Source organism: Apostichopus japonicus, chromosome 8 (genome assembly GCF_037975245.1).
Source record: "Apostichopus japonicus isolate 1M-3 chromosome 8, ASM3797524v1, whole genome shotgun sequence".
NCBI lineage: Eukaryota > Metazoa > Echinodermata > Holothuroidea > Aspidochirotida > Stichopodidae > Apostichopus > Apostichopus japonicus.
Window position 1 is genome coordinate 24,811,595 of NC_092568.1, and position 17,383 is coordinate 24,828,977.

The 17,383-nt window shown below is 39.3% G+C and overlaps 1 protein-coding gene across 2 annotated transcripts; it reads right to left on the reverse strand.

The window, feature by feature from the left end:
* Positions 1–955: 955 nt before the first annotated feature.
* On the reverse strand, positions 956–14,817 carry LOC139971915 (histamine H2 receptor-like). Of its 2 annotated transcripts, none has more exons than XM_071978758.1 (2): positions 14,213–14,817; positions 956–1,896 (listed from the first exon to the last, which is right to left on the reverse strand). In XM_071978758.1, exons 1-2 carry the CDS (start codon positions 14,620–14,622, stop codon positions 1,248–1,250), a joined length of 1,059 nt encoding a protein of 352 aa, XP_071834859.1. In that variant the 5' UTR covers positions 14,623–14,817; the 3' UTR covers positions 956–1,247. The 2 variants fall into 2 exon arrangements, with proteins under 2 accessions (XP_071834859.1, XP_071834858.1); XM_071978757.1 differs by lacking the exon at positions 956–1,896 and adding an exon at positions 5,268–6,213.
* Between the last annotated feature and the right edge of the window lie 2,566 nt (positions 14,818–17,383).

A 17,383-nucleotide genomic window follows, 5' to 3' on the forward strand; every position in this document is an offset into this window, starting at 1 on the left:
CACTCTACCATCGTACTGCCCGGCCAAGTTAGCCTACATTTGCTAGGTCGTCGCGTTATTCCCTAAGTTCAACTCATCAGGTTTTCCCTAGCTAAAAAGCAAACGGAATGTAACTATGTGTAAATGTGTATTGCATGTGTATAGGCCTATAATAGCCTTGCATGAGGCTATTTCCTTCATCGAATAATATAAAAGAGCTCTCGAACATTCTAACGTAGCGCCTGAAACAAGATTGACAGTGGCAATTTTCCCAAAATAACACCCAGGAATTGAAAAAAAGTATTTTGGATCCTGATTATGAGATTTTTCGGGCATGATATCCACTATTTTAAAGTTGGGTATATGCCGCTTGAAAACCTCGGGAAGTGCCGTTTCCGGCCATCTAGAGGGTTTGTAAATCCCAAAATTTTCTTGTACGCTTCGCGCCAACCTATGGTGGCGCTACGCTTAGATAGTCAACAAGGTCATATCCCCCACCCCCCCCCCACTCGGAAGTACGGATCGCCGCCCATGGCTACAGCTTGTGTTTTCCTTTACGTATTCAGAACCCGCATCCCGCTTATATTATGTATTAAATTATATGTGCAGGTTAACTTGATTAGCGTTGTAAAATTGAATTACCACATATAATTAATTAATTAATCACGACACGATATTTGATATGTTTATGACTGCCGCCTTTTTCCATAGATGACCACTGATACCCACAGAAACGAAAACTGCGTCATAACTATATTTTATTTTCGTTTTATATGCATGCTCTTTCTGTTGCAATGTAATTTCTTTCCTTTGGTAAAATTTGAGTAAAAATAATTACCCCCTTCCCACTCACAATACTATTTGGTTTATCAATTTACCAAAATTTCATACACCCTTCGCCAGGACGACATGGTATCTTAGCCGACCACCCCCCTGCCCCACCCCACCCCTTTACCAATGACAAAATGATCCAGGTATGATAAAGTTATTATACTATTGCGAATAGTGTCGAGCACTCACAACGTGTAAATTACATAATAGGCAATTATTGCACACAAACTAACAATGTATGGAATCACACATGGCATTATATGAAAACAGTGGAAATGGTTAACGAATAGCGTAAGTACTAACAGCTACTTCTCAAGGTAATCTGACTCTAGTGAAACCAAATTACTTGTTTACTCAACGAGACGTTGTTACAAAAAATTTTAAATATGCTTAGCGTAAGTCATGATCCGGAAAGTATAGCTGAGACTGATGTTGTTTTAGGTGATTGTTGTTATACGTGACTTTTTGCAAGGCAAATGTAGGTTTCTCGACTCGGGACATTGTATCTTACGCCTCCACTTGGTTAATACCAATTTGAATCCTTCCCTAAACTGACGATTGAAACGCGCATAAATAAAAGGATTTAACGCTGAGTTGACCAAAGAGATATATTCGCAACAAGTTTGTACGACTATCAGTGATCCCGACGTGTAATCAATGTTATTCTCATAGAAAATTTTGAAACTTGTTGGTAACCAGCAAATCCCAAATGCACCAACAACAATCGCCATGGTGATTAGGCCACGCATGCGTGCTTGAGCTTCCCTAAGAGCGTGGACTTGATTGGTCAGTTTACGACGTTTCTTAATTTGCAAGAATGCGATACGCAACATGAACGAATAGAGCGTCATCAATGCAAGGAAGTATCCTGGAATGAAACAGGCTACCATAATCAAAGTTAGATCGAGCCCGCTGTTATAGGCATCGCTGGAATTGCATACCCACACGTCTTCTCCTGATGTCGGTATGTACAACGGGAGCAACGCGAAACCAACGTTATAGATCCAGATGATAGCGATGAGCAGAGTCATCTTACGTGATGTCACCAGATATGGATATCTGAGGGGATATATCAACGACAGACATCTGAAAATGACACAGAAACAATAATTGTCAACAGTGGCGTAGGAAGGTACTTTTGAGTGGGGGGGCTGAAGACTTATGGCCGGCCTGGGGGAGGGCTCTAAGGGGAGGGGGTGTCCCCCTCCCCTTTGGAATTTTTTTGGAATTTCCAGGTGGCCTCAGATGCAATTTGGTGCAATATAGCACACTTCAACCCACCCACCCCATTTTTTATATAATTTTGCATTTTCACCTGGCCTTAGATGCAATTTGGTGCTCCAAATGAGATTTTTTTCTCATTTGGAAATGAAAAAGGGGTTTTCTGACTTGCGAAGCGGGGGGGGGGGGGCGGAATGATACTTCCGCCCCTCCATATTTTTCACTGCGGGGGGGGGGGGGGGGCTGGCGCCCCCCAGCCCCCCCCCCCCCTCCGGTTCATACGCCCTTGATTGTCAATGGATGTCTCGATATCTATATTTGTTGCTAGAGTGCGCTGTGTATCTCGTTTAAGATTCTGAATAATTTCTTTTTGTGCATGTTGTTATTATACTTTGCCGGTGCGACGGGAAGTGATTTTGTTTATGGTTGTTGCAGGTCTGCACTATAAGTATAGGCCAGATATATTTAGTAAGTTATATAATGAATCAGTCCGAAATTTCCACTAATATTGATATTCGAGTCTTTTAAGTTTTTTCTTCTCCTTGTAACTAATTCTAATTTCATTTCCAAATAGTTCATGAAAGAAAACATTATCTCTTTCTCTTAAGTTGACTTAAATATGCCATCTACAATAAAACCAACGGAATTTCCTTGTAACCAATGAAATGAGGAAGAAGAACTCGTTTTTTAAACCACGCTGACCATTAACGGAATCTTGAGGTTTCAAGTCCGTTTTACCATGGAGTTATTAATATGGAGATATTAACATGGTGTTATTAACATGTAGCTATTAACGAAACGTTAATATCTCCATGCAGTGGACGAGCGTCCATACAGTCAGGGGGGCGGATCCCCCCCCCCCCCCCCTGACGGACTCAAATGGACTGCTGGCGCCCTTTTCAGCTTTTTACCACTTTTTACTTATTCGCGATTATTTAATTTTTTATTGCGCTCTCATCTACCTATTGACATTTGTCACATTTTTGACACCTATATATTTTTCGTTTATCTGCAAATTAGCCATGCAGGAAAGGGTCATTTCCGGCGATCTAGGAAGTATCTTAACTCAAAAAAATTTTGTACGCTCCGCGCCAAGCTGTGGTGGCGCTCCGCTTTTAGATAGTGTCGAAAGCGCCCCTACAGACCATTCTCGCCCCCCCCCCTTGACCAATACCCCTAGCTCCGGGTAGAATTTAATATTCCAACGAAAACTCCAATTTTATAATAATATAATAATCCATACTCCTGGCTCAAACGTCATGGACGCTGAAACCACACGTTGAACAAACTGGGGCGGATCCAGGATTTCAAAAAGGAGGGTCTGTGGCCCTGAGGTCGTTGAAGCCGACTCCCTATGGGTGTGGGGGTACGAGGAATGGTGCAGTCTGAAACATTTAGGCTTTAAATAACGATTGTTATAACACGATTGTGCTTAACTATTTTCTTTTGGGGTAGAAGATTGAAAGCGTGTGGATGGGGTGGGGATCGTAAACATTTCGACATAAAACAGTTGAAAATTTATGGTTGAACGCAACATTTATTAGATGAAACTGCAAAATGACGTGTCGAAATTTTGAGGTACAAAATACAACTTTTGACATAAAACATTCACATTTTCAGATCAAAGTTTGTGGTAAAACATCGAATTCTCGGCATAAAACCACGACATTTCGAACTAAAACGTCGAAATATTATGAAGCAAACATCAACAATTTGAAACGAAACGTCGAAGTCTATAGATTAAATGAACGTCGAAATATCGAGATTAAACGTCAAATTCTTTTGAAATGAAACGTCGAGATTGCCACCGTAGCATTTACAGAAGTAAAATTCTTCGATGAAATGGTTCCACGGCCGGCTTTCAGCCCCTCACGTTTTGAAAGCTTATTCTATGTCAATGTCTTATATCAAGGAACCAGAATAACCTTTATTTTTTCTTCTTCTTTATTTTTGAGCGGGAATGGCAAGCAGTAAACGCTCAGTGTGCAAATATCTTACATACAAACGAAACCGGAGGTGAATATAATGATAACAGAACGACAGAAATTGTATTTTTAGGCCCTACATTCATTTACCATTATGATTACTTTATAATCGTACTTCATTGTACATTTACTCATGCAGTACCAATGCCTTCCCGGCCTACCATCATTCTATACCCGACATTATGGGTGAATCATCACCTTCGCGTTACATCGTGTCCCCCCCCCCCCAATAACTCACGGTTCCCCAAAACACCATAATTTCCCTAACAACCCGCAATATTTTCCCGACGACCGTCGCGTTGGCTCGAAGGGGAAAAATTGTTTTTTAAGGAGTGCTACACAATCTACGAACCTCCAAGTACCATCCCGATAATCCGGGCATCATTTCTACCCGACACTGCCTGGATGAGACATTGCCCTTGTTAGAAAGGTGGTTACCCCAACATACATTAAACCAACGTTAAAATCATGATCTGCTACAGCTTGTGTTTTCCTTTACGTATTCAGAACCCGCGTCCCGCTTATATTATGTATTAAATTATATGTGCAGGTTAACTTGATTAGCGTTGTAAAATTGAATTACCACATATAATTAATTAATTAATCACGACACGATATTTGATATGTTTATGACGGCCGCCTGTTTCCATAGATGACCACTGATACCCACAGAAACGAACACTGCGTCATAACTATATTTTATTTTCGTTTTATATGCATGCTCTTTCTGTTGCAATGTAATTTCTTTCCTTTGGTAAAATTTAAGTAAAAATAATTTACTTTACTTAAAAATAAAATACTTAAAATAATACTTAAAATTAATACTTAAAAATAATTTACTTACTATTTTTTTTTTACTTCATGTTGTTTGTTTGTCAATTTCGATACGTCGTCATTATTTGATTACTTCGGCCACTGTGCTTAGTATGCGATCCGCGGGCCGTACAGTTAGTCTTACACTATCACTCGCCTTTCCATAAACATTTGTACAGGCCTACATCGTTTATCTATCACCGTACCGCACGGTTGTCAAATCAACGTGAGAATGGTAGGCTATACAATTAAAATCGGAGGGGGGGGGGGGTTGGGGTCCTCCAGAATAAAATCAAGAGCGATCGACCCACCCTCCCCCCTTCCCACTCACAATACTATTTGGTTTATCAATTTACCAAAATTTCATACACTCCTTCGCCAAGACGACATGGTATCTTAGCCGACCACCCCCTGCCCCAACCCACCCCTTTACCCATAACAAAATGATCCAGGTATGATAAAGTTATACTATAGCGAAATAGCGTTGAGCACTCACAACGTGTAATTACATAATAGGCAACTATTGCACACAAACTAACAATGTATGGAATCACACTTGGCATTATACGAAAACAGTGGAAATGGTTAATAATAGCGTAACAGAGACTTCTCAATGTAATCTGACTCAAATGAAACCAAATTACTTGTTTACTCAACGAGACGTTGTTACAACAAATTTTAAATATGCTTAGCGCGAGTCATGATCCGGAAAGTATAGCTGAGACTGATGTTGTTTTAGGTGATTGTTGTTATACGTGACTTTTTGCTAGTCAGTTGTAGGTTTTTCGACTCGGGCCTTTGTATCCTACACCTCCACTTGGTTAATACCAATTTGAATCCTTCCCTAAACTGACGATTGAAACGCGCATAAATAAAAGGGTTTAACGCTGAGTTGACCAAAGAGATATATTCGCAACAAGTTTGTACGACTATCAGTGATCCCGACGTGTACTCAATGTAATTCTCATAGAAAATTTTGAAACTTGTTGGTAACCAGCAAATCCCAAATGCACCAACAACAATCGCCATGGTGATTAGGCCACGCATGCGTGCTTGAGCTTCCCTAAGAGCGTGGACCTGATTGGTCAGTTTACGACGTTTCTTAATTTGCAAGAATGCGATACGCAACATGCACGAATAGAGTGTCATCATAGCAAGGAAGTATCCTGGTATGAAACAGGCTACTATTATCAACGTTAGATCGACCCCGCTGTTATAGGCATCGCTTGAACTGCATACCCACACGTCTTCTTCAGATGTCGGTATGTACAACGGGAGCAACGCGAAACCAACGTTATAGATCCAGATGAGAGCGATGAGCAGAATCATCTTACGTGATGTCACCAGATATGGATATCTGAGTGGAAACATCAACGACAGACATCTGAAAAAGAAACAATAATTGTCAATGGATGTCTCGATATCTATATTTGTTGCTAGAGTGCGCTGTGTGTCTCGTTTAAGATTCTGAATAATTTCTTTTGTGCATGTTGTTACTATACTTTGCCGGTGCGACGGGCAGAGATTTTGTTTATGGTTGTTGCAGGTCTGCACTATCAGTATAGGCCAGATATATTTAGTAAGTTATATAATGAATCAGTCCTAAATTTCCACTAATGATGATATATTCGAGTCTTCAAGTTTTTTCTTCTCCTTGTAACTAATTCTAATTTCATTTCCAAATAGTTCATGAAAGAAACATTATCTCTTTCTCTTAAGTTGACTTAAATATGCCATCTACAATAAAACCAACGGAATTTCCTTGTAACCAATGAAATGAAGCAGAAGAATTCGTGTAACCGCGCTGACCATTAACGGAATCTTGAGGTTCCAAGTCCGTTGTACCATGGAGTTATTAATATGGAGCTATTAACATGGTGTTATTAACATGTAGCTATTAACGAAACGTTAATATCTCCATGCAGTGGACGAGCGTCCATACAGTCAGGGGGCGGATCCCCCCCCCCCCCCTGACGGACTCAAATGGACTGCTGGCGCCCTTTTCAGCTTTTTACCACTTTTTACTTCTTCGCGATTATTTAATTTTTTATTGCGCTCTCATCTACCTATTGACATTTGTCACTTTTTTGACACCTATTTATTTTTCGTTTATCTGCAAATTAGCCAGGAAAGGGTCATTTCCGGCGATCTAGCAAGTATCTTTACTCAAAAAATGTCTGTACGCTCCGCGCCAACCTGTGGTGGCGCTCCGCTTTTAGATAGTGTCGAAAGCGCCCCTACAGACCATTCTCGCCCCCCCCCCCTTGACCAATACCCCTAGCTCCGCCACTGTCTCCATGATGGATACTTGCTCCATAGTTGCACTTTCATTTCAAATTTAAAATCTTATAGTCGTCACATTGGGCTGGTATGGATAACGGAACATATTCTGAGTGTGGTCGCCCAGTTTAAACTTGAAGTAAAATGTGTACAAAGATGAAGAAAGTTTCATAATACATGCAGTTCTTTTTCTCTTTTTTTTAATACGGAAGAAAACCCCGATTATCGAATGAACTTATATAGAATAGGCCTATATGCATGCAAATGAAACACTAACACACAAACAATCATAAATGTGTGTTGTTTTTTTAATATATATTTATATACTAAATAAGAGCATTTTCTAAAATGTAGATAAGGGAAGAAAATAATTCATATCTCCACTCTAAGAAATTATTAGGAATTACTACCCAATAGTTGCTGCAATTGTCCTCAACAATAAAGTAGGAAAAACATAGCACTGTTCTTAGCATTTTGGTATTCTCATTTGGGTTTAATACTTTCTTCACTTAACAATTGAGTAATATGTTTCTTCAATTATTGGGTAAAAATATAAAGTTGATCGAGGCGTATAGCACTTCCATTTTTAGAACTTTGTACGGTAGCGAATATTGTGCATCATGCTTGAGAATTGTATTATATACGGTTACCTTACAATCTGAGATCAAGAGAAAAGAATAACACTTTTCTTGTGGCTTATAAATATATTTTATTGAATTTCTTTAAAATGTAGCATTTCTCAGGAAGATAGTTAATTAAAACACAATCTCTTTGCAAGATAGTTGACACAACTCTCCACTGGCCTTTGGTCTAACCTCCCCCCCCCCCCCCCCGCTCCCCAACCCTTTCCTCGCTCTTTTCAAAGAATATGACAAAGGTTGTTGCTCTAAATCTCCCCACCTCCTCCTTTCCTCTTGAAAAGACTTGAGATTAGGCTGCATCATCAGTCGCCTCTGGGTATTCACAATATTCTGTAAATGAAAACAAAATAAGAATAACTTTTTAATAATTATTTTTGCCACTATGACTTCAGAATACATCATTATCGCCGAAGGAAAGACAATTCTTCAATGTCTATTTTATTATGTCACGCGAGAATAAAATTCACGGTATAATTCGACATCAATCATTTCGCATCAGTGAAGTCTTTAGCTGCCGACTCGGTCGCCATGCAGTTCATCCGCGCCAATGTCGAGATGGCCTAATAAGGCAAGGACAACCTAAAGTAAGAATTAAGTGTAAATTTAAGTTGTAATTTTACATGTATATATATATATGTCTTTATGGTTGTAAAAATCCAACAGAGCCAAATCTTGTCAATTTCTCCTCCGTGTCTTGATTCCTCTGGATCTAACTTGTGACAGTTTTCTTGAGAAAAATCTAGAAAAATAAAAAAACATGAAATTAATGAAATGTGACTTGTCAATATTCATGCCATTACCAAAGACACTTTGATTGAATAATAGTCAAAGTAGAACTAATCTTACAATTTTGGTAATGGATAACAAAAGAGGGGAAGGGTCATGCTGCAAGCTGGACCAGAGAACTTGAGAGTCAGGTGGGACCCCGGTGACAAGTTGTCATCAGGCCCTTCTGGCATATATCCCATGTGTCCCACTGCTTTAATTTCCTGCTTACCACTCCCCCTTTCTTTCCGGACCAGCCCAGACAGGGGCAGCACATGATGGACTTAGACTTAGCCCACCTCATAGGCTATAAGAACTAAGCTATATTCTAACCATGGCATATGTAGGCCTATGCCCAGGCCAGGCCTTGTCATGCATGCCGTGGACAGTTAGGCTGACCTATATAACGTAGTGACCGGCAGCATTTGGTCGTTTTGACGAGTCCTAAAGTACGCATTTTACAGGAATTAAACCTACCTTCAAATTTTTTTTTTAAGCTTCTGTATCCCCAAATCCTTCTGCAAGGTATAAAGAAGATATCGACTAGGCCTAAAGTCGTGATGTTCGGATCTTTAATTCTTCGTCTAATGAGGCCAAATCGTCGTCTTGACAGCCTGTGTAACCTATAATTATGTTATTATTCCCTAACAATGTAGCAACAGTCTTTAATAAATACATGTAGTTCGCTACATATTTGTTTTACGATGTTTCATCTTGGGAACTGAGCGTAATGTACCAATAATCTACCATAATCTACCAAACTATAAGTTTGCTTTTTTAGAGTGAATATAATACAGGGCCCCGAAATGGGGGGGGGGGGGCTCACAATAATTCCACAGCAGTAACCTCCAAGCGGTAATTTCAACACCAGTACTATTACCCACCCCACCCCAGCCACCACCATATCCCACTCAAACCTATGTCGGGTCCATGGAATAGAGTTAAATATACAAACCGGAGGTATACATGTGTATGCTTCGTGAAAATCTAGACCTGTATCTTTGTCGGTAAGGTATAAGGGGGGAATGTCTCCAAACTGAGGGTTGTTATTTGTATTTCAAATATATATATATATATATATATATATATATATATATATATATCAATCACCGTTGGGCTGTAAAGGCTGCGAGCTCGCTAGACGTATCATAGAGAAATGATCGTTCTTATAGCCGTTATTAGCCAACTGATCCGAACTAAAAGCAGAAGTAATTGCAGTGATCCTTCAAACTACTTATTTTAATGGCGAAGATGTCTCTCATAAAAAGGATTGCTTAACTAAGTATGGGACAATCTTAGTGATGATCGTACATGTAATCAACAATCAAAGTCATTACATGTCACGTGTGCATTAAAGGAACGGGGAAGCCTCAGTTGGTGAGAGGCCATTATCCTCTCAACGCCGGGATACTCGTACTTCTGATTATGTATAGATGTTTATTTATAGGATGATTTTAATTTATATACATTATAATAGGCCTAAACATAAATTAACAATTGAAGTCTCAATACGCATTCAGTAAGCCAATTATACCGTACATAAACGGATACCCTTATTATGTTTCATACTAACGCCCTTAGAATATTATACTTAGGTATATCGGCCCTTAGTATACCCTTTAGGATATGCCATTAGTATAATCGGTTTATACGTATATGCAGGGAGTTGTTCCATAACAACTCCCTGGTATATGTACCCTACAGTTTGTACCGTGTTTACCGTGTGTGTAAATGTGTATCATGTCAACCTATGCCCTTAGTATACCCTTTCATAGGTGTATGCCCTTAGTAAACCATATATAGGCTACCTATATATACGCATATACAAATATAAGCATTTATATGCCCATAATAAACCCTTTCATAGGTATATGCCCTTAGTAAACCGTACGTACGTATATGTGCCCTATGGTTTATACCGTATACCAAATGTGTATATATGTATGCATATGCATATGCGTATGCATATGTAAGCCTATACCCTTAGTATCCCCTTTCATCGGTATAGGCCCTTAGTTATATACGTATATGTACCCTATAATTTATACTTGACCTCTCCCACCCCCTCCCCCTTGTTAGGCTATCTACGCCTGGACGACCCCTATACCCTATATATATATATATATATATATATATATATATATATATATATATATATATATATATATGTATATATGTATATATATATATATATATATATATATATATATATATATATATATATATATACATGGACGCCAGTTCATATTCTGTGGGCGCAGTCTTATGTCCAATGCAGGACGGCGTTGAACGCGTAATCGCATATGTGAACATAATAATGGCATAACGGAGAAAGAGTGTCTCGCCTTACTATTTGCGGTAAAACATTTCGACTATTATTTTACGTAATACATCGTTCACTGCTATTGTCGCTGAACGGTACTATTCCAGACAATGACGTCTCGTATACAAAGAAATATTACTCACTCATAACGACCACTTCATCAATAACAATGATCTTTACCATATTTGAATTAGGAATAAGAGCACATCACGTCAGATATCTAAACAGATACCGTAGTTATCCCCAATGCGCTCGTTGCCGTTGTATTACGGGAGATACACCAATGGTTCACCTGTAACTCCTGGAGGTCACCTATAGAATATATAAAACTCTAGATTAAGTACGCCTCCGTTACCACTGACATCGCGAGAGCGCTGACGTCAGAATTGGGAAGGGGGGGGTGTATCCCATGTGCCCAACAACGCAAGCGACCACAAAAGATAGGGCTCAAATACAGCCAACGCCGATACAAAAGTGAACCATGGCAACGTGTGAGTATAGATATCTAAGATCTCTTACCCGGCTGTTGATAATGTCATAAATTTGTCATTGTGTCTGTAGATTACTAACGTGGGTATCATTCAATCGAGGACTAGTGATAGATGGCAATGCATTTATACTTACTCTGATTACTTAAACATTAATACCGATGGGGTACCCCCATGGAACCGTCCTGGAATCCCTGCAGCTCTTTCTTAGTTATGTCTATACGATACTCGTACAGAATGTGCCCGACATCTCTACTCGTCATTTTGCAGATGACACTAATGTTTTCCTGTTTGGTCACGATTGTTCACTCCATCATAACTCGTAATAGGAATTTATTTAAAGTAACGTATCAGCACAATCAGCAACGCAAATTACTTAACAATTCTTAACTACTATTGTTACAATCTATGGCAGTCTCTGTCTCAATATGTTAAATCTATTAAGTCTGTAAAGTCGTTTCAATGTAAAATCAAGGATGATCTTGTCAATCAGTACATGTAAGCATGTTGACTTTTAACTTTGTTCTTTAAATACCACACTCTACTTCTTTTATCTTCTTCAAAGTCTTTGCCATCCTTCTTGCCTCTTTTCATCCTCTCTTCTCTCTTTCTGTTCTGTCTTGTTTCTTCTTCGCCTTTCTCTACGTCTTTCTTTTTCCCCTATGAATTTAATTTGAGTGTTTCATTGTTTGATATTTCTACTTGGTCACTTGCTGAGATAACAGCCTTGTTGCTTTTCTAGTGTCCTTCATATAAGTTAACCTTCCTACTGTAATGTTATATCGTAATTATCTTGTACAAACTTATGAGAAATAAATTTGAAATTGAAATTGAAAACTTGAAATATATAGTTGTAAAGAATTAGTCAAGAGAATTCACAATGAGATATATACCCACGGACAAAAAGAGTAAAAACGTAAACATTATATATACAACTTATTTTAAGTTTAATATGTGACGATCGATTCTCGGCAGTTAGAAGCCATGACGAATATATAAATGTGATCACACGGCAGTAAGAGTAATCGTCATTTTCTCGTATTGTGAACATGTTCTTTGTATTATTCTAGTGTTTATTATTATAAACTTTCCTCTTTGTGTATTTGACTGTTATCGTCACCCCCCCCCCCCCCGAGCATATTTTTTGTATTTTTTATGATATCGCTAGTCATTTCAAAATAGAAAATACTTAGATGCAACTTACAAGGCCTGGGAAGTGCTTTTTCCAGCGATCTTGGAGCATTATCGGTCAATTTTTGGGGGTACGCTTCGCGCCAACTTATATGGTGGCGCTACGCTTTGATACTTTGCCTACAGGCTTCGCCCCTCCCATTACTTTAATCTCCGGTTTTAGCTTCCGTTATCATTGTATGAGTAGAGTGCCTCGCACTACATCCCCGTATTCCACATATATCCCTTACCGTATATGTCGTATATATGTGTATATTATGTAAACATATACCCTTGTTATACCATCGTGTGGGTATATCGGCCTTAGGATACCGTTCTATATATGCATATACATTCCATTAATCTCTCATTATCTACGGGCTCTGTTATACCAAGACTCGTCATTGCGATACATACTCGCCGTTTCCATATATTTTTCAAAACATTCACCTACGGCATGGTATTTCATATAACGGTTAACCGTATAATTTTTGGAAACGGTGACGAAAGGTCCCTCACCCCCCCCCCCTTTTACATTCAAACATACTAAATAATAGGATTCATGTTATTTTTTGTATACTTGAGAGTATAGGCCTACCAGTACTATTCGCCCTTTTTCTCGCAGCAGTGGTCACAGGGATTTTACTATGCGATACAAATATAATTGGGAAAAGTCCGGCGGGTCAATCAAACTTAGTCGGCCAGTGCTGAATCGATAGACCGAGGCTGGCCGGCAGGATCCACACACTCTTCCATCTCCTTGCCCCACCTCTCAAATTTATCTTTGATGTTATAATCGGCTGGATCAGATGTTGGTTAATCTACCTCACACATATAGATACCATTCAAATCAGGTTATAGTTTGCCAGATGCATGTGACACATCCTTTTGATATTTTACTCCCAACGTTTATTTGTATATAACAGTGCAATGCCGCAGCCCGATATATAACTTGACAAGTTACATAACAAAACTTATTAAATGTCTCCTTACGTTGTTGGTCCCCCACGAGTAGTGGAGCTAGGGGTATTGGTCAGGAGGGGCGGGAATGGTCTGTAGGGGCGCTTTCGACACTATCTAAGCGGAGCGCCACCACTGGTTGGCGCGTAGCGTAGAGAAAATTTTTGAGTAAAGATACTTCCTAGATCGCCGGAAATGACCTTTTCCGGGCCTGGCTAATTTGCAGATAAACGAAGAATAAATAGGTGTCATCGCCAAATTACACCAACAAAATGTGACAAATGTCAATAAGTAGATGAGAGCGCAATAAAAAAGTCAATAGTCGCGAATAAGTGAAAAGTGGTAAAGAGCTGAAAAGGGCGCCAGCAGTCCATTTGAGTCCGTCAGGGGGGGGGGCGCATCCGCCCCCTGATTGTATGGACGCTTCGCCACTGTCCCCCACCCCCAAACCAATTCCGAATTTCTCGTTAGGGGCCTGCAGCCTAAGCTTCACAACCACCATTACCCTATCGGACATAATGAGCTGACAGCTTTCTAAGCATGTGTCTTAAAAATAACTATATAGTCGTCATGACAACAACAAAAAAAGAGAAGAAAAAGAAAGAAAAAAGAGAAAGCGATTTTGTAAGGCTCGATTATAACAAAAATACTTAAGTATATTCTTACAATGTCGCCTCCTGAGACAACCTTTATTTAGACTCTTTGGAACATTTTTGCTTCAGTTTGTTTGTGACCCAATCACTTCGCTTAACTTACCTGTCGATTCCAATAAATAAAAGGTGATACACTGAAGATCCACAAAAGACGAGACCGGGTAAGAAAAAGATGAACCGTGTCGACGCGTAGCATGAGAATTGGCTGATGACAAGACGGCCAAGGACGTTGGCTGGTAAACCGACTATACCGGTTAAAAGATCTGTCACTGAGAGGCTAAGAAGTAGATAGTTCCTAACTGTGCGAATTTCTTTCTTGTAAATAAAAGCAAAGATAACTAAGAGGTTACCGAGTACGATAGAAATCCACAATGGCAGGTAGATGATGACGTAAGCAGCGGTGATCAATGGAGAGAAAGCTAACCGAACAGTATTCGTAGGATAATCGAGACTGGTATTACTATTCGAATTACTCGAATATATTGAAACCAGTGATGATGATGATGGTTCCATTGTAAAATATATCTCAATGTGATGAACTCAAATAAAATATTTGACGCGAAGTACTCAGAAATCGTCAGGAAAATGTATGTATGCTTTGTTTTATATAGGCTATAGTGTTTATATGCTATAGCTTGTATACAACAGCGTAGCCTATACCAGTCCCGTTTTCGCAGTAACGAATAACATATAAACGTATGAGGACATGTGAATGCATTCATCAACAGTTGCTGAATAGTTGGAGTTCATAGTAGTAAACCACGTTTAGTAAAGCCGTTGTGATTAGTTACCTAAAACATCGCTTACTTGGAATACACTCTTATAATTGGATGAGCTTACCGTCAAGTTGAGAGATAACAATTGCTCAGTGCTTGTTTAATGTGTTTTCCAGGGGGCGCAACCACTTTCTTGTACGGGGGGGGGGGGCCTGGGGGAGGATAAATTGTAAATTCGTCCAGGGAAAGGATGTTCCTCTCCTTCGTTGAGAAATTTTTGTAAAAGGGAGGCCGTTTAGATTGGAATGATGCTATATTTTACAACTTTTGAATTGATATCGAAGAATTTTCGACTGTTTAGGTTGTACCTCTTGATTTTTTTCTAGTGTTCTTTCATAAGTTGGATTTATTGTATTAATTACTTTCCAGTGTAATGTTGATATCACAGTAATGCATGGGCGGCGATCATGGGGGGACGGGGGGGATATGTCCCCCCAATATTTTAGGTGGGGGATGTAGTATCTAATATCCCCCAATATTTGGTGGCATAGTTTTTGTTGAGCATATTTTTGGTATTTTTTATGATATCGCTAGTAATTTCAAAATAGAAAATGCTTAGATGCAACTTACAAGGCCTGGGAATTGCCACTTCTAGCGATCTTGGAGGCATTTTAAGTTTCGCGCCAACGCGTGGCGCTACGCGTAGATATAGGCCTACGGCTCTGATAGTTTGCCTACAAGCTTCGCCCCTCCTTTGTGAAATTCCTTGCAACGCGCCTGTCTAAGACCGTGTCACAATTTGTTACTAAATATCAACAAAAAACGTCACAGACTTTCACCGAAGTAGTTTTTACTTTTTTTTCTAAATGAATTAGCTAGACGGACCGCATCCGTAATGAAATTTGGTTTGCCGATAAAAAAGGAAATAGGGCTGTAGGAACCAGTAACCATATAGATATAAAGATATATATACAATATATATACTATAGCGAGAACAATTTTTGGGATGAAAGTTGCTACGCGCCTGCACTCAAGCAAATGTCCCCCCCCCCCAAATATTTGAAACAGATCGCTGCCCCTGCAGTAATGTACGAAACTTGCAAAAAGTGATCGTGAAATGTCCGGTGCCAAGGATTGAGTACATTGTCAAGGGGTGTCCTAGCATGCCTATACCATGTTGAGTGCTATCTAGGCAAACCGACGTATTGTAGGCAAATTGAATGAGAAGTACGCATTCGTTCCGATTGTTCTGAACATCATCAATGTATTTGGGAAGCTCTCCAGATAACGTACGACATGTAACGCTCACTCTGGCCGAAGTTGCATTGTGGGTGAAATGAAGTTGTTTGGGCTTTATGTGTGTCCATTATTTTGAAGAGTTTCTCTAAAAGTGGTGTGTGACTGTCTGTTCCCGAACAGTACTAGCGCTGTAGGTGTTGCGGTGGACCAAATTGGGCATTTGAAAACCTTTTCGAAATTTCACCTTTTCGTTACACAATTTCGACTATTTGTCAAAGAAAAAGCTATCTTCTAGTTGTCAAAGTGCGAACATTATATCGACATTTTGAATTGTTCCTCGGAACGTCAAATTTATGTTTTCTTTCTATCATCAATTTCGACTACTCCGAAATTTCGACTTTTTTCTCACAATTTCGACTATTTCGTTCACATTTGTTTAATTGGTATACTTTACTGGGACATTTTCTATGGTCAAGTAGTTGACACTGCCAGCGTTAGTGGAAGAGCGCCATCCTTTCTATTAACGTAACGAATATTACAAATGTTCTTGTGATAGCAGCGCTCATTAAAAGATTCCGTAGGCTTGTTGTCAGTTTAGTTTCGTCTTAGTTTATCTGTTTTATCATTTGGTCTTAAATCAACAAATTAATAAATTTGCGGTATTACATGTTGACTATCATGATGATCTGAATGTACTTAAGAAGAATATTCGGCCTTTTTGGAGGTGATATCATGAACAACATTTTACGCATATAATACACGTTAGGATACTTTTCAATTACAATGCTGTTGGATAACATTAGGTCCAAATCCTACGCCCGTGACACCTTTGCACGCCAAATACGTAATATCGGCAATATCGGTAATACCGACAATACCCGATAACACGCTATAAAGAATCTACGGAGTCCGATAAAGGACCGAGTCCTATAAAGGTGTGAAATATATCTATATTTTGTATTAAATTTGTGAAATACCGGATCTAGTTAATAGCATTGTGTAGAGTTTTCTACTGCTCGGAATGCAAGCTGATTTGAATGACTTCCTCTGTACAGAAAAAGTGTTTACAAAAAGAAACAGTCCTAAATTGTTTTTAATTAAGGATAATAGAATGGAATTACTCGCACACGCAAGTTACATTCAAGCACTAGAGATCTCATGGCGGGAACTGAGTTGAACTGGAGGCTTAAAATTGTTCATTTTAAATATCGCTTTTGTAATTTTAGGGTAATTGGCAACTGCTTAACGAGACTTGCATAGGCTAGAAACCCCCACTCATACTGCGCCAGGCGGTGGCGGACTGGCCGCACGGGCATTTG